General features: G+C 32.7%; 1 protein-coding gene across 1 annotated transcript; it reads right to left on the reverse strand.

The window, feature by feature from the left end:
• Window positions 1–12,474: 12,474 nt before the first annotated feature.
• LOC21404618 (transcription factor UNE10) lies at window positions 12,475–17,139 on the reverse strand. The gene is made up of 6 exons (XM_024177155.1): window positions 16,802–17,139; window positions 15,914–16,667; window positions 15,552–15,665; window positions 14,798–14,863; window positions 13,076–13,441; window positions 12,475–12,795 (listed from the first exon to the last, which is right to left on the reverse strand). The coding sequence occupies exons 1-6, from the start codon at window positions 16,903–16,905 to the stop codon at window positions 12,712–12,714; spliced, it is 1,488 nt and encodes a 495-aa protein (XP_024032923.1). The 5' UTR covers window positions 16,906–17,139; the 3' UTR covers window positions 12,475–12,711.
• Window positions 17,140–18,945: the final 1,806 nt, after the last annotated feature.

Here is an 18,945-nt window from a genome sequence, read left to right on the forward strand (position 1 = left end):
ACTGTTTTAAGCACACACAAAAACAAAATTCTGAGAATTAGGAAATTAAGAGAGAGATCACTAAAGGGTTTGGTTGTGTTTTGATGAATGAGAGGTTTTGATGAGAAAGGGCTTTATATACAAGATGGTGGGGAGATGAAGAAAGAGGGAAATGGTATTGGTTTTGGGAAGGTGAGAGGAAAGCTGACTGAAGATTGGAAAAAAAAAATACAAGATATGTGTGCCTAATTTGTACAGCCAAAGTACAGACAAACAGCTAAGCTTTGTTATTGTATATGTAATAGTACCAAAAAAAATAAAAATAAAAAACAAATCTTGTTTCTCTCTCTGTCTTCTCACATAGCTATAGAGAATTACCTTTTTAAAATCTCGCCGACAGTGGGTTGCAGGGCAAATGTGCATGGAAGAGAGGAAGGAGCATTCATAGCTGGTGGGTCTTTGGTTGGTATATTATACATATATACACACATATATCTAATATCTAGGCAAAGTCTCTTATCCGACACACCAGATCGTATATATATTTTTTTTAAATATGTATATTTTTTATAAAAAAAATGTATATATATTTTTTTAAAATATATATTATATATTTTATTGTAAAAGAAAATGTACATGTTTTAAATAAAAATATACATAATTTATAAAGAAATGAACAAGTATCGCTCCAGTCTGGGTGTCGGATTAGAGACAATTCTCTAATATCTATTACATCTATGCTTTTAATATGATCGTTTCATAGAATCATATTTCTACGTAATATATAAAAATATAATGACATGATATTTATTTTATGTAATTCTAATGTTGTAAATGTATAACGATCATTTGGATGGAAGTGTTTGGAGTTTTACTAATAGAATAAATAAGGGTGGCAAGCTTTAAAGAGGAGGGACGAGGTCTCCATACTACAAAAGTCCGTAAGCACTAAGCAGTGGCTTGACAGCGATGGTTCAAATCAAGCGAAACCAAAGGCATTTGTTGGCACCCAAAATGCTTATTTAATTTTTCTTTTTTTGGTGTTACCTATTTAACGTTAATATTTGTTAAATATGTATCATTTTACTCTTCTTATTTTTATATGTCAATATTTGTTAAAGAACCATATTATATCCAAATTTTTATGTGTTACACCGTAGTTATTAGTGCTTATATTATATGTCTATTTTTTATAGCGCATATATATATATATATATATGAGACTCCTTTGGAATTGTTTTAATGAATCTCCTTGTCCAAACAAGGACTGTTGCCTCGAGATTTGATTACTATCTATCGACTAGTGTGGCTATTTATTTACACGTGCAATATGCTTAGGCAATTTAGAAAAATCAAATTATATATCTGTTTGCAACTTGGAGCTGCACTGCTGCAGGCTCTGGTCAGCCTTACCTGCAGTACTACTATTTTTGTAAAAGCGATGCCAAAAAAAAAAAAAGTAATATTTAGTCACGGACATAACATTGCGTCAACACTTCAAAATAAAAAGTTGATTGTCACGGACAAAACATTGCACTAAATTTTGAGAGTTTCTGTCGTAAGATCTTTCTACTGGTGTAATTAGTTTCTATGTTAAATTTAATTAAAATTATATTAAATTAAAAAAATACATAATAAATAACTTTTAATGCAATGTAATGATTGAACGATGATCTTTTTCATAGTTGTTTTTTAGGCCCTATTGGAGATACACTCTAACGTCATGTTTATTTTACGGATTTAAATTTAAAATTTAAATTTTATTACAGTAAAACATTCTTATAAACAATCACATTAAGCTTTTGCATAAAATAACATTTAAATTCGAATTAAAAACTCAAATCAGTGAACTAAACGGACCCTAAATCCTTTCATAGGAGAGCATTAATTTGTAAAAACATATTTTTGAGCTTCAACTCTAAATTTAGCAATGTACAAATGAAACCATACCGATACCAAGAGATGTCAAATGGGCCGGGCCGTCCATGGATGGCCCGGCCCAGCCCGTAATAGTGCCGGGTTCGGCACGGTCCGGTCCGCTACTGTTACGGGCCGTGCCGGCCAGGCACGTGTAATGGGCTAGGGCTGGACCTCGGCTTCTCAACCCATGGCCCAAGCCCGTGAAGGCCCGCGGCCCGGCCCAAGGCCGAATTCGGCCCTAGTTCAGCCCGGCCCAGGCCCGCAAAACGGCCTATCTAAATGCTACCGTTAGGCCTTCGCAGGACCAACGGTCGGCCCGTGATGGGCCTCCCATTTGGCCCGTCACTGGCCTCCCGTTTAGCCCATGACGGGCCTGCCGTTAGGCACGTCACGGGTTGCCCGTTGGGCCCGCGAAGGGCCCAACGTTAAGAATCTGAAAATGCTCAAAAATTCCTCATAAATACCCCTTAATTCCACCCTAAATCCCACACAACAATTCACTCTCAACTTCTTATCTCACTCTCATTCTATCTCTCATCTTATCTCTTTCATTTTGATTCTAAACTTTTTTCTCGCGATCACTCATTTTCTTGCTCTTTCATTTACAAAGTTCACGTTCAATCAATTTTCAGAAAATGGCCGCATCAATTTTTCCTGATTTCACTGCTCTTCCTGAGCTTGGTGATGACGCATTTTTTGAGGATGAAATTATGCCTCCCAACCCCACCCCCACTGAACCAGAAAAGGCTCTGGTAGATAATGCTTCAGTGCACAATGAGGAAGCTGGAGAACGCAGCAGGGAAAAAAGACCGCGAACTTCTCCGACATGACAGCATTTCACTGAGAGCCCCGACCAAATCCAAAAACAGGTGAAATGGAAATTCGTGCGGTATGTAAATATTGTAAAAAATACTTTTCTAATAAAAAGGGTGGGGGTACTGGTCATCTAGATAGAAATTAGAAAGTATGTCTACCGTTGCACCAAGGTGGGAGTGTGAACTCCCCGCCAACAAATACTATCACTCACATCATAGGGGTTACAAAATTTTACATACGATGCACAACGTACTCATGAGGCACTAGCTAAATTTCTAACTAGTGCCAAATTGTCTCTTTCTTTTACAGATGATGCGTTGTTTGAAGAGTTCATCTAGACGGCCTTCTGCCCACAATTTAAACGGGTAAGTAGAAACACAACTCGTTCTGATTGCATGAAAGTGTTTTATGCAATGAGACAATCTTTTGTTGATAATTTTAGGACTTTTAATGCTATTGTCTCTTGCACTTTTGATCTATGGGAGGGGTGCAATAAAACTGGATATTTATGTGTCACGACGCATTATATTGATGACAAATGAGTTTTACAAAAAAAGGATAATTGGTTTTCGTTTGTGTCCATATCCTCATAACGCATCATCTATTTTTAGTACACTAAAGGAAATTTTTGGGTTTTATGGGATAGAAGATAAAGTTTTAACTATTACTTTTGATAATGCGTCAGCTAACACGGTTGCAATTAACATGTTTAAACGTAGTTTGAAACCAGCGTTTGGGGGGGAAATTTTTCATCAACGGTGTGCATGTCACATAATTAATTTAGTAGTTCAAGCAGAAATTGAACATATTTCATCTAATCTAACAAATATTAGAGAATCATTATTATTCATATCTAGTTCTGGAGCTCGGCTCCAAGAATTCAAATAATATTACAGGAACACTCAGTTGTGCCCAAGAAAGTTTCCAACTGACGTGAGACATAGGTGGAATTCCACCTATTTAATGTTGAAGGCAGCACTCCCTTATTCACAGCTTATCATGACGTACATAAACAGTAAGAACGATCAACTTTTAATTTTTGATAAAGATTGGCAGATTGGTGAGTATTTTTTTAAATTTCTAGAAGTTTTTTACAATGCTACTGAATTACTTTCTGGAGTTTATTATCCTACTGCATATTTAGCTTTACATCAACTATTTAATATTTCAGAAACATTTTCTTATTATAAGGATACAGAACTTTTTGGAGACATAGTTAAGTTAATAGAAAATAAATTTAAAAGTTATTGGTCAGGTTGTCCTATGTTATATGCATAGGCAACCATTTTAGATCCTAGGTACGAAGTAGATGGTACTGACTCATTGATGACTGCTACTAAATGCTACTGAATTACTTTCTGGAGTTTATTATCCTACTGCATATTTAGCTTTACATCAACTATTTAATATTTCAGAAACATTTTCTTATTATAAGGATACAGAACTTTTTGGAGACATAGTTAAGTTAATAGAAAATAAATTTAAAAGTTATTGGTCAGGTTGTCCTATGTTATATGCATAGGCAACCATTTTAGATCCTAGGTACGAAGTAGATGGTACTGACTCATTGATGACTGCTACTACAGAAAATTTAGGAATAGATATGCAACTAACTATTACTGACGCTAAGAGAATGTTAGAAAAGGTTTTTAGTTTGTATGAAGCAAAATACGACACAGGTCAAAAAGAGCAGGGAACTTCGACGTCAACTAGTAGTTCGGGACCTAAAGGATCGTCGTGGAGTTTCTTGAAGAAGAAAGAAAACAGCAGGATCGTCATCAACACAAGTGTCTACCGAACTAGTAAAATATTTTGAAGTAAATTTTGTAATCGATGACGACAAACTAGACATCTTACAGTGGTGGAAGAGCAAGATCGATCATTTTCCAACACTGTCTATATAGCTCGTGACATTCTGACAACTCCAGTGTCAACGGTAGCATAGGAGCAAGCATTTAGCGTAAGCAACTGAATTCTTGACGAGAAGAGAAGCAGAATGCATCCAGATATCTTGAAGGGGCTAATGTGCGTTAAAGACTGGGAAGATGCCAGAAGACGAAAACAACAATACACAGATGATTCAATACAAGAATATTTTTCTAACTTAGAAATAACAGAATCTTCTGGAAGCACTTAGGTTTGTAATTTACTATTCCTAGCTACTGCACTCTTTTTTCCTTCGCTAAGGTTTTGTCCCGATCTCCCCACGGATTTTACTTGGCAAAGTTTTTAACGAGGCAGTCATTTATGTGTACTTATTCCTATTATGTCAATTCAATAAAATCACATCTTTTAGAGGCATATGATATATTTTCTTTTTTTAATTAAATTTTAAAAAAAATTCAATTTGTTGGGCCGGCCTGTGAAGGGCCTAGGCCCAGGCCCGGCCCTAACCCTTATGGACTAGGTCCGCAGGCCTAAACCGGGCCTGAGTTTTTCTCCTCAGGCACGGCCCTGCACTGTGCAGGGTCGTGCCAGGCCTGGCCCAGAGCCGTCACGGGCTTGGTGTTGGACGTACCGTGCCAGCCCGGCACGGCACGTTTGACACCACTACCGATACTTCTAAAACTTAAGTTTACTGTGACACTCCAATATTGTTAAATTTTACAAAAATGCTCCAAGTAAAATATTGGTACTAGTGAAGTTTAAGTGTTTTTTTTTTCTAATTTCAAGAAAAATCATAAAATATAGGCAAAATATAAAAATAAAAAATTTATAAAAATCAACAATTAATATAATTTTTTGTTATATATATTTTCTATAATTTAGTAAATGTATAATATATCTTTTTCAACTAACGTACTTGTACATATCATTGTAAAGCATTTGCTCTTTTCTTAAAAGACAATCCCTAAAGAAAATCGTGAGCATATATAACTCTTAGAGCCCGTTTGATTCATGGATTAGAATTATGAGATTAGAACTATTTTTGATTTACGTGTGTTTTTTGTAAGAGAAAATACTGTAGCGAACCATGAACCGTGATTCGAATCAGAGAACGAATCATCCAACCAAACGGGCTCTTACTTAACATGTAGTCTTTGTGGTACATTATAAACTGCTCTAGAGAACCTAGAAAGGCCATTATATAGTGTCATAAATTAGATATATTTCGTATTAACCAAACATAATTATGAGTCCGAGTCATTTATTAAGAATAGTCCATATCCATCCCCTAAGAAAATTCACATCTAATTTCCAGAAATTGATAGACTGATAGTTTCCAATTCAATATATATATATATATATATATACACACATATATATGGGGCCCGAAAAGGATATCCAAGCAGATACGGAGCAGCTTACAAATATCTTTTGCAATTATTTAGATTCTTGTTTTTTCGTGTTCTAAACATCAAGTACAGGATCAGCAACCGACACTTTGCATTGAAAGCCGATTTTATCACTTGGAAAAAGATAAAATGAATGAATAAATAGAGGAGAAAATAGGAAAGCACAGTTTCCTTCACATTTAACAGTAACACCTTGTTCATCTGGACATTGAACCCAAATGGCAAGTTTCTGATCCAAATATGCCCAGCAAAAGTTGAGGATAAGCCCATGCATATTGGACCTGCAATCAAAATTTTGACAAACCCCCTTAAAAAAAAAGCAGAGTGAGAATTTTTTATTCTTTTATTTTTGATTTATAACATTTTTAGTTAAATAATTACACTAATAAAAAAGTATTTATCAAGAGTAAGAGGTAAAAGTCTAAACTCATGAACTCTTAAAAGTAAATTCTCCAATTTTTTGCAGAGTGAGAATTTTTTATTCTTTTACTTTTGATTTATAACATTTTTAGTTAAATAATTACACTAATAAAAAAGTATTTATCAAGAGTAAGGGGTAAAAGTCTAAACTCATGAACTCTTAAAAGTAAATTCTCCAATTTTTTATATTTTTGTGTAAATCACTTTTGTAATTCAAAGATATTTGTTAAAAAAAAAAGTTAAAAATTACCAAACATATTTTTAGAGTGCATAAATCTGAATTTTTATCATATACTCTTAATTAGTACCCTCATGCACCCTGAAAGGTATTTATCTCATTTATTTTTTTAAAAAAAAGGAAAAAACGAAACAGTCTAGTAGTGATCTACCACATTGTTTTCCGGCAGTTGAGTTTGGAGAAAACGAGAGGTACGTGTTGAAAAGGAAAAATAATATGGTAGATTACCGATCAGATTACTTTACGTGAATGGCACTTGAAAACACAAGAGATATGTGTCGGAAAAAAAATATTAATAATATAGTAGATTACGGATGGTAAACTATAAGACTTCTCAGAGGCGACCTGAGCGGTGGTCACTATTGGTTCGATCGAAATCTGGTATATCATCAATGATAATCTAGCAGAGATTTTTTTTTTTTTTTAACGGGAAGGGAAACTTTTGGTAGAACACGTTTGTTAATCTTTGATCGGTCAAATTTGCATGGTATAAAACTAAAGCTTCAAACATTCTCGGCATAAATCTGAAGGTGTATTTTTTTATTTTTTATTTTTTGTGGCATTCCTTATAATTACTCTTTTTTTTCCATTAAATGTTGGCCCAATAAATTTCAGCTCTCACTTTCTTTTTTTTTTTTCCAAATTTGCATGGTACCCAATTACTTCATTTTTTAAGAAAATGATAATAAATTAAAGAGGTGATTAATAAAGAGGGGCACATCTAATCTATCTCTCCTTTTGCCCTCAGTTTAAATAAGGGCAAATAGGAAGAAGTAGGGTGAATTACTTTATTTTTATTTCACAGTTCATGTTCAATTATTAGGATACTACCAGTAAATTTTTGTATAACCAAGTTGTAATTCATCTTTCTTTATTTCTTGAGGAGAAAAAAAGTGGTCTTACGTAAGTAAAAATTAAAGACTGAAAAACTCAGTTACTACATCATTTTGCATATGAATCTAGAGTAATTATCTTTTCTTTCTAAGCAAATGTTTTTATATATATTCTCGGAAAGTCAGAAAGATAATGATAATATTACACTTTTGAAACCTTTTCCGAAAGAGAACTGAAAAGAGATTGCATGTATAAATCACATATCCCTTTAGTCCAAAATATGCCCTCCAATTGACTATAGAACATTTGGCATGTAAATTATATATATATATATATATATATGTGTGTGTGTGGGTGTCATTTTAATGGTATATAAAGACCATCCATGAATCAAGAAAACGACTATCTTAAGACTTGTCAATAACTGGTCCTAAGCCTAAGGCATCTTTCTTAATTTTATCACGTATGTTGGATTCATGTGGTCCAACTTTCTCTTTTTTTTTTCTGAAGTTGGTGTGATTTTGCTCAAAATTACTTGGTTTGGAAAAATTCCATTAAGATAAGAGTTATAAGGCCACTTTAAATGGCGCAGCATAATATATATACAAGTGTTGAGGAAAAAACAGTCATATATAAGCTCAAAATTGAAAGAATTTCTCGCCTTTTGCTGCATAATAGATTTTAGACGGTTGTTTATAAGCTCAATTTGGTTTTTCAATTATTTTGGACAATTTTACAAGTAAAAAAAAAAAAAAAAACATTTTGGATGATCCTAAAACGCAGATTTCAATTATGGTAAGTATATATTTCTACGTATTATATATCTATGGGAAATAGTAGAAAATAGGCCAATATTAAAAGCTTAAGAAAGTATATAAGCCAATTTTTAGTTATAGAAATTAATAGGCCATAACTTATCAAGTTATGGTTCATAACCAAATAAGTTATGGATAAACTTGTCAAGTTATGGTTCATAGTCAGACAAGTTATGGACAATTATGGACAATAACTTGTCAAGTTATGGTTCATAACCAGACTTTGACCTATTTATTAACTTATGTAAACTATTAACCTATTAATTTTAATTTATCTCAAGTCTTTAGCCTATTTTTCTCTTTCTCCCTATATCTACGTGTGTGTGTGTGTGTGTGTGTGTGTTCCTTGGGCCCTTATCCATTGTAGTAGTCCCCATGATTACTTCTTTTTTTTTTTTTTTAAGGCATTGCTCTATCACTTTCTCCTTTAAAAAAGAGGGGAAAAAAAACATCGATAAGAAATCCTTTTCTCCTCTTACTTTTCCTTTTTTCTCCTTTTTTTTCCTCAATTGCATCAAGCAATCGATTGAAGTAGGAAGGTATACCACTTTCACGCTTTGCCCTCCTTTTTTATTTCTTTTCTTTTCTTTTTTCCTTCTTTTAATTTTTTAATTTATGTATATTCTCCTTTTTTTCTTCTAACCAAGTTGAGGCTGAGCTAGCTTCCCACCATGTTTTTATTAAACAAATTATCCAAAAAAAAAGAGAGAGGAATAACTGAGGAGCATTTGTTTGGCAAATGATGATGCTGATCCAATATTATGCCTAGTTGCTTAACCATTTCTTTGTAATCCAAACTAAATCAAGCACAAATGATCTAGCCGGCATAGTCAATGCAAAACAATCACAACTCAAGCTAGTTTGTTATAACGTGTTTTTTCTCACGTAAAATTTATTTTTAAACTTAAGTTCTCAACTCGAGTTGTGAAAATAATGTCCCCTTAATATTTCATAATTTACATACTTTAGACACTATTTCAATGCTATTAATTTCCAAAGTCATCCTCCTTTTTTTTCCCTGTTTTCTTTACATAAATGAACTTGCAATGTAATGGCATTGATGCCAATAAATTAGATATTTTTATGTTCACATGGAATTAATATCTTATTCTTGACGTAGACCAAATTAATATACATGTATACATATACACAATCCTTTGTCAAACTTATAGGGCTATAGCTAGGGGCACCTTAAGAAACAGATTCCTCGTCAACTCAATCGCATTCGAAAAACCCATATAGGTTTCAAAGCCCTTAAAATTAACCAATCAAATTGTACCTATGAGGTTCGTGCTTATCCAAGTAAAAAAGAAAAATGAATATGAACATCATTTCTTATTCTTAGTTACCTAACACTTATAGAGGACAAGGGTCATGCATTTCATTTATACAGTACATGCAGATCTTAAAATGTGATGATTAACCCGGAAAGAAAAGTGTTTTGTAATCCAGTGATATCGTCGTATTACATTCGTTTTATATGGTGGTGGAACCTACAAATGAGACCGACTAAATGTAAAAAAAAAAAAATAATAATATTATTATTATTATTATTATGAAAATTAAACATTGTTGTATAAAAAGACAATAAGAAAATTTCATGTGAAGATAAAAAAAAATACTATATCAATATTGTATAATAATTGTGCGGAGGTGTAGATAAAATTTTAACAATATTTATAGAATGAAAATGATATTCTTTTAACGTGATCTATAATTGTAAGTAACGTTTTAGTTCATAAATTTAGAATTATTCTCGTTTTACGTGTGTTTTTTGTGAGAAAAAATACTGTAGCGAGCCATGAATCATTATTTGAATCATGACACGAATCCCCATTCCAAACGTCAAGTCAATATATTCCTGAAAAATATAAGAGAAATTGCAGGGTTGTTCTTTTGTAACGAAACTCAGAAAAAGTTTGAACTCGAGTTACAACTTTATTCAATAGCATGTTCTTTTGTAAAATTTGAGTTTGAACTCAAGTTTGGGGCTAAACTCGAGTTCAAGTTTCTCCTTCAACTCGAGTTTATAAACTCGAACTCAAGTTAATAAACAATATTTTTTCTATTCTTAAAAATACCATAATTTTTTCGTTTTAATTTTGATTGAGATGATTTATTTTTCTATGCATTCACAACGAAAAGATGAATAAAACCCCACCTATATACCCTATTAAAATTTTCTATCACTACTGAGTTTTTATTAAAATACTATCTAAATATAAATTTTAAGTTTTGACTCACACAAACACAAACTCAAAAAGATTCTCAATTCAAATCATAACTCAAATGTGCACATGCAAACACAAACTCAAATTACAATTTCAACTCAAATTATAACTCAAACTCAACTTAAAATCATCACTCAAATTACTCTAACTTAAAAATGCAAAAAAAAATAACCCTCACATTATTTGGATACAATTCAAGAAAAGTTTCTTGTTAGAATCCTTTTTAACGCATTGCCAAAAATTATGAAAAGATAAGGAGAAAAAAAAAAGCTCCTACAAAGTAGGCATGTTTTCAAACAAAAAAGTAGTGAGGTCTTGGCAAATCTACAACAGCGGGTTCAATTAATTGTCCACTCCAGTTGATCAGTCCTACTTCACAATGACAAGGTTATTATTATTCTACCATTATTATATTTTTGTCTAATGAGTCCAAACGAAGAAGATTTCCTACGATCTAAAGGGCCTAGATTTTCAACAAAGAGCGTGTGGTCTTCTCGTTGTCCAAGCGTTTTCTTCCCTCTCCAATCATTGTGAAACTTTCCTTTTTTATTTTTTATTTTTTCCTTGGTAGAACTTTGTATATTTTTTTATTATTTTCCAATAGCTGACAAACAATTGGCTAATCATCACATTCACATCCATTAGCTAAATAAAAGTTGATGAATACCCAAGATCACTACCAGTTGCAGTGTATATAGTTGGGCCACTACTTGTCTAAGATAAAAGTAATTAGGGCGACTAAAAGGGGAAAAAAAAGAGTTTAGATCAATAATTGACCATTTTTATTACTTATACAATTGTTAATTAATTATCTCGTGAGGTTTTCAAATGACTAAAAAGTCTATTTCGTAAACAGATTTAAAATGTGGTGGTTTGAATTTTTTTGATTCAAAATGGAAAATTTAAAAAGAAAAAAAAAAGTTCAAACTACTTAAAAATAAGGGGGTTATAGTTAAACTCAGATTTCTTTGATTTTTTTGTTTCTTTTTTTTTTTGGTTCGAAACATCAAAGCAATGGTTTGTACTAAGACTTAAAAAAACTTGCCAAACAGTGGTTTGAAAAACTTTTTGGTTCAAATTCTAATTTACCTATAATTTACAATTAGAAGCATCCAAGAGCTCTGGTTGTGTAAAGTTCGATTCTCTGCTTTTGGGGTATGTGTTGTCTTTTGGTTTTATCTCTTTACATTTTAGCTAGATTCATGGGAAACTAGACTGTAGAAAATAAGATATGGTTTTACTATTTATGGTCGTTTTTTCCTTCCTCTATGATGCAAGAGAAAGATATGATAGCTATATATAGGCCTCACCTATATGAGTATATAAACAAGCACCAAACCCAAAAAATTATATTCTAAAGTTGTCCAAGTTTTGTTTTGTTCGAATTAGGGGTTGAAGTAACTACAATATCTATGTATACGTTATGTGTATATGTAGAAGGAAGAATTAATTATTTATATATTTAAGTCTTAATCATAAAGTACCATTATTTTTTTATATTAATTCTTAATCCCTTAAAGGGGAGAGAGAAGAGATAGATATATCAACTAGGCTTTTAAATATTAGTTATATGTATATGGTGATCATAGATATGTTCCCCTTTAAGTAGACATTGCATGTTAGTTGTCACTTCTTTGGTCATCTCGTCTATTGTCTATCGTGGATTTTGAAGTCATGCAATTGTGGAGATAAAGTGATGTGGTGTTTCTAACAGTGGCATAAATAATTATTTGAGAAATATTCAAGGACGCAATATAATTTTGGCAGAAAAAATACAAATGCACAAGAACAAGAATTTGTGGCCACAAATATATATTGCATTCGTATCAATTATATTTGCTTTTGTTTCATGGGAAAAAGTTATAAGATAAGATAGATTAAGTAATTGTGTCGTGATCATGCACATAAAAAAAAAAAAAGAAAGAAAAAGATTTACGAACTCAATATGTCATATGAGAGTACAAGCTTAAAATTGTACAAAAATGCACCACATTAGTTTCCTGACACCCGAAGAAGAGGCATATTCACATAAATTGCTCCCACTAAAAGTAAGAATCGCAACACATAATAAATCCTGATTATGATCATCTTCTTCTGAATCCCAATGGAAATTTGCCTATGGCCTTTGGCCTTTTAATGTAGAAATATTGGAGCATCCATGATTAACTCTTAGAACTTGAAGCTGGAGGTTGATGAAGCTGCTGATACATTGCAACCATCCTACTATAAGCCTCCGTCGTCATCGGCTGCAACATAATGAATGTTGATTAATTATTAGGATTTTTTTTTCTGTAATCTCCCATTAACATATAAATTGATTGTTTGTTAGTTGAAGAATTATGTGGCAGGATAGGAAAGACAGTTTTAATAATCAGATTAAATCCAACTACATTTTAAATTGTGAGATAAAATTAGAAACGTATCAAATTAGGTAAAGTATACAATTTAATAACTCGATGAAATATATTTTTTTATGTGCTACCAAAAAATTTCTCGTAATTATAAATTATCATAATATAAACATACCTGTGATTGGCAAGCAAAGAATTGTGACAAGGGGTCCGGAATTACTGCCGCCATTTGGGGTTGTAATCGGCCATCGACGGTGCCGGAGCCATCCCATTGAGCCATCGTCATGAACGGGTTTGGGTGGAGAACCGCCGGCGAGATGCCGTGTAGGTTGGGCCGGCCCATCGTGTTCATGTCCATGCCCATGCCCATGCCCATTCCCATTCCCATGCCCATATGGCTCATCATTGACAACTGAAGTTGTTGTTGCATGGCCACTGGCAACATCATGGCAGGCATGTTCATTCTACTCATCATTTGGACTTGAGCTTGCAATTGCTTCAAATAGTCAATCACTTCGTCTAACATTGAAGCTTTATCAGTCTGTAAAATCAAAATCAACAAATTAAGGTTTCATTCATATTACTCGTTTAATTTAATAATTTGAGTTAAAAAATGAATTCATATAAAAAAAAACATTATAATAAAAGAAGTTGAATCTGTATATTTATAAGAAAAAAAATTGTAGCAAAAAATTTGAGAAGAAAGCCTAAATATCTTAATCACAGGTATTCTAGTTCTATAGGGAACTAGTAAATTTATTAGTCTTTAACACTAGTATTATGTATTCATTAGTTTACGAGTAGTTTTACTCATCTTTGTAGTACTTTATCATATAAGACTCTCCGTACATTATGTGTCCTGTTAGAACTAAAAAGTACAAAGTAATATGCGATGCGTATATGGGCAAGTAATAAAAAAGGGTCAAAATAATGCAAAGAAATTCTTATCCTTCCCTTTTGACACATCAAAATCTTTCTTTTATACAAGTTGCAAAAAATAATATAAATAAATAAATAATAAACATAGGGTAGGGGGGTAGAGTAGTGTATTTACTATTTAGGCCCTACAAGTTGGAAGAGGATTAAATATTTGTGTGGAAGCTGCAGGTAGTTGTCTCCATACCTAACACACTCCTGTCAATTTGTACCCCATAGCAAAATGGGTATGTGGACTAGGATTATTGGGAAATTGACAAAATACCCACAAACAATTTGTATGAAAAAGAAAAGAGTTTTGGACCACGCCTATACATATATGTGTCAATCATTGTCTTTTAATTTCTGATTTTTAAATTGTTTTGAGAATTGAAAAAAAAATAAGATGAATGGAATCTGTATACCATGTCAAATCAGGCTTCTCTTTGGATTCATGTGAATTTGAGTAATATCCACTTCTTTCTCTTGGTAACCATCATCAACAATTTAAGGTATATATAAGAAAAGTGATGTTCGAATGCAAATATAATTATGATTTTTTCCTTTCCAGAAAAGCAAAAAAAAAAAAAATACAAAATAATGTTGCTTTTTATTATATCCCTAGCAACCTTGACAATTAAAAGTCATTAGAAAAATAATTAGCAAAATTGAAATGGAAAAAAAATTAATAAGAATTTACTGGAAAAATTCAACTTAAATAGTGGTTATAAACAAATAGCCCATCACGATGTGGAGAGTTTAAATCTCCAACTTTAATTTATTAATAATAAGTTACCCTCCATAAAGAGCTTTAAGATAAAAGCATCAATTAAATAGGTGGATTTTCTTAACAACTATCCAATACATCTTAATGATTAGATTAAAATCAATTAATGGTTCGCAGAAAGATACATATATACACGCATGTATATATATATATATATATAATATGGATATAATAGAATGTCCATCACATTCATACCTTGCTGGAATTCGGGACCAGCTTCTGCAGCGTCTTCATCCGTTGGTTGATCTTATCTCTCCTTTTCTAATAAGACCAAAGAAAAGTAAATTTCCAATGATAAATCGATCATAATAATTCCAAAATTTGTAATAATACGGGAAAGAGACATCATACGCACAGTAGAAAATGTCTCTCCAAAACATTAAAAAAAATACGTAAAAAGAGGGCAAAACCCCGTAATAACAATGAAGGAGAATTAATTTTGCTCTGGAATATGGAGAAAAATACTCTATTAGCTTGTGTTTTTTCATTCTTTAATCTGATTTGTTTTAATATAATCATGGTAAAGTTCAAAAACTTGCATTCGTATACCACGCCTCGTTTATTTCACTCATTTAAATTTTTAATTTTTAATTTTTATAGTTAAAAATTCTCAAAAAATATCACATCTAATTTTTTTATTACAGTTAAAAGTCTCAAAAAATGTCATATCTCAGTTCAAATTAAAAACTCAAATCCACGAAACAAATCATGTATATATAATTTCCAACCTTTCCATAGTCTTGAAAGCAATCAAAAATTAATTCTTCTAAAAGGGAACTAGCAAATAAAAATACTTTAGTTTCCACATCCACTAATTCTTGCTTAATTTTCATTTGATATAATATATATATATACACACACACATTTACACATTTACATATAAATATATATATACCCAAATATATATATATATATATAGAGAGAGAGAGAGAGAGAGAGAGAGGCATACTCGTTCAGACTGGTTATGTATTGCAGCAGCTCTACTCCTTTTAGTTGAAACTGAGGATTTTCCACTCCCCTTCTTTTTGTCCTCCTCCTCCTCTTCCTCATCACCTGATTCCCTCTTTATATATATAAAAATAATTAAGAAAAGAACATAATCAGTATTCCTAAATAAAAGAACATGCGACAAAAAGCGACAACAAAAACAATAAGTTTATATAAATAATAATAAAAGCACAACAAAAAAAGAAACAATGATCTTAATAACAAAAATACAACAAAAAAATGTTTGAAATTTATTATATACTAGTATTAATATTAAACAAAATATAAATATATTCCACACTTTCTCTTTCAATGATCACTTGCCTGGAGTCTACTGTGACAAACAGAATCGTGGTCGTCTGCTGCGGTGGTGGTGGCGGTGGCGGCTTTGGTGGACGGTTTTCCGGAGCTGGCATTCTCCGGCGACCCGAGCGAAGTCGAAGTCATAAAACCCACGCCAAAATCCCTCTCGCACGAGTACTGATCCATCGTCACCTGGTGGCTCCCGCTCGTGCCGCTCACGCTCCACTCCGGCGGCACACGCGCCGCCACCCTGGCGCGTTTCATCTGCTGCCCCGCCGCCGCATTATTATTCTCGTCCCTTGTTGCGGCGCCACTGCACGATGAAACCTGCGTGTATAACGACCCGATATTCACTCCGCCGCCGCCCGCTCTGGCGGAGGGACGGCGAGAAACGACGTCGTTGTGGTGGTGGTGTCGGTTGGAGCAAGGGACTTGAGCGTCCATGTTGGTCGTCATAGCGGCGGCAGCGGCGTTGTGGTGGTGGTCGAACCACGGGACTAATTCAGCATTCGCGGAGGAGGGAGGCTTGTGGGGGAATGATGACCTGGTGGCTTGGTTGACTATAGACTCTAGGGTTCCGCCGGCGCTTGGCTTTTCCCACGCGGTGGTGGCGGTGGCGGTGGTGTACTTGCAAGCATGGGAATTTGTAGTTGGAGTAGCAGTGGTGGTGGAAGTAGTGTTGGTTAAGAGCTTGTTTGGTACGCGCCGTGGCCCTAAGCCGTGCATGGCTATCTGCCCGTTTTCCCATGTCAACTCTGCCACCTCGTAATCTAACCTGTAATGTATTATTAAATCTGTTAATAAATACCCATTTTCATAAAACAAGTCCATGTCCATGATATAATATAATATAATATATATGTATATATATGTGTGTTTGTATAGAGAGAGATAGAGAGAGAGGAGTACAAGGCAGGGACATCATGAGGAGCGATGGAGTGGGAGCGGGAACGAAGGGGAAGCCTGGCAGGAGGACTGTCGTCGAGATCCCAGCTAGGAACACACTGGCTCATTTTTTGGTGTCGTTTATTATGATTATAAGTACTTTGGTGTGGATTGAGGAATAAGAAGCTAGACGGAGGAGGAGGAGAAAAAGGAGGAATAGGAATTGTACTATGTTTTTTGTTTTTTGTTTTTTTGGTTAAAATGACATTTTATTGCTCTCGAGGCTTTTATGTGCTTGAGAGTGAGAGAGAAGGGGGAATGGGAATAAGGATAGACGGAGGAGGGTGCTGATCATTTTTCGGTTTGTGTCCCTACTTTTGGGTATAGAGAGAATGCAAAGAGTTATTATAACGTGGAGAAGGAAATATCTGCGTGCTTTGGTAATGTTTTTAAAATAATTTTATTTTTAGTATAAAAATAAAAATAAAAATATTTTAGAATTAATTTTAAAATTACATTTAATTAGTTTTAAAAGAGATTATTTTAAATGTAATAAAAAATAAAATCGTATTTAGTTATAATTATTAATTAATATATTATAATATTATTAATAAGTATTAGAAAATAAAAACAGAAAAGAGAAAATAATTTTTAACTGTTTTTTAATTCTTTCACAAAAATTATTCTCATTGTTTTTTGTATTCGTTTTCATTTTTAAAATATTTACTAAACAAACACGGTTTACAAACCAATTTCATTTTTGTGTCTCAAAAGACATGTATAAACGTTTTTAAAAACAATCTAAAATCAATTCTAAATGCACCCGATATGCCTCCTTTTGGTGAAATTGGGTATATCTTTTAAGAGTACTTTTTATTGTTGGATGCAACTCAAAGTTGTGGGGCATATAAGAGTGGTGGAATTCTCCGAGTATATCCATCTATAAGTTGAAGAGAAAACTGATAAAAGGAAAAATAAAAATTTTCATGTTCTTTTTTTTTTTTTTTTTGAGGAAAACATTTTCATATTCTTTGCATTGGGTGGGTTAAAACATATGGTATTTAATGCACTAAACATGTTTAAATGTAATAAAAAATTGAAATATTTTACTAATAATAAAATTAAAATAAATACATATAATTACTACATAATTCTATTGCATAAAACGCGAAAATTGTTATTTATGCTATAATTATCATGTAATTTTATTAGTCTTAAAATATTTCAAATCTTCACATTTGCATTTGCAGCCTGTATATGCATGTACAAGATTCCAGCACTACAATTATTATACCAAAATAAATCATCTAGTCCAATATGTTACACTTTAAATGATATACGACAGAGAAGTAGTGTGTGTGTGTGTGTGTGTATATATATATATATATATACACACACACACACACACACTTATGCACATTACACCCTAGTGTCTATAAATAGAAGGTCACTGAGGTCATTAATTACACAGTTAATATTATATGTATCAACATGCGCTATGACTCCGACCAACAATTCTGGCGCTTTTTAGATTTACATTAACAAGAAAAGGAAAAAGAAAATGATCATTTTGTTCGGCTTTCCTTTTCCTATTTCTACTACAGTTTATACTAAGTCTTTGCAAGTTACAACTTGTTCATTCTGATTTGTGGGGCTTGTACCTACCCCTTCTTCAACTGGTTATAAATACTATATTCATTTTGTTGACTCCTTTTCTCGTTTTACTTGGATATTCATGCTTCGAAACAAATTTGATGCTCTACAGACTTTTATTAACTTCAAAACTCAAGTAGAACTTCAATTAGGTCACAAAATTAAGCCATTCAAACAGATTGGTGTTAGGAATGGTGTTCTAAAAACATGAGATGTAATAAAATTTTATAATTATTTAATAAAAGAGTTTATTCATTATTTTAAATGCATATATTATTGAATATTTTATTAATATCATTGAAAATTTCATAATTATTATATATAAGTGTTATATGCGAAATGATAATATTTAAGGATAATAATCAAAACGATGTTCGTAATGAATTTAATCAAAGTTTGGAATATTTAATTAAAACATTACTAATACATGTCATTCTCATTTAGAATGGAATGGTGTTATCCGCACTGTCAATATGGTGAGATATTGAATGAGTGTATTATGCATAATGAGATTG

The sequence above is a fragment of the Morus notabilis genome, unplaced genomic scaffold, assembly GCF_000414095.1.
Source record: "Morus notabilis unplaced genomic scaffold, ASM41409v2 Scaffold1009, whole genome shotgun sequence".
NCBI classification, from domain to species: Eukaryota; Viridiplantae; Streptophyta; class Magnoliopsida; order Rosales; family Moraceae; genus Morus; species Morus notabilis.

Excerpts from the sequence above, each read along its gene's own strand:
- LOC21404618 (XM_024177155.1), bottom strand. The coding sequence starts at position 16,905 with ATGAGCCAGTGTGTTCCTAGCTGGGATCTCGACGACAGTCCTCCTGCC. Across the intron at positions 16,668-16,801 it reads CCTCATGATGTCCCTGCCTT|GTTAGATTACGAGGTGGCAG; the intron begins GTACTCCTCTCT and ends AATACATTACAG. Across the intron at positions 13,442-14,797 it reads TGGTCCCGAATTCCAGCAAG|ACTGATAAAGCTTCAATGTT; the intron begins GTATGAATGTGA and ends TTGATTTTACAG.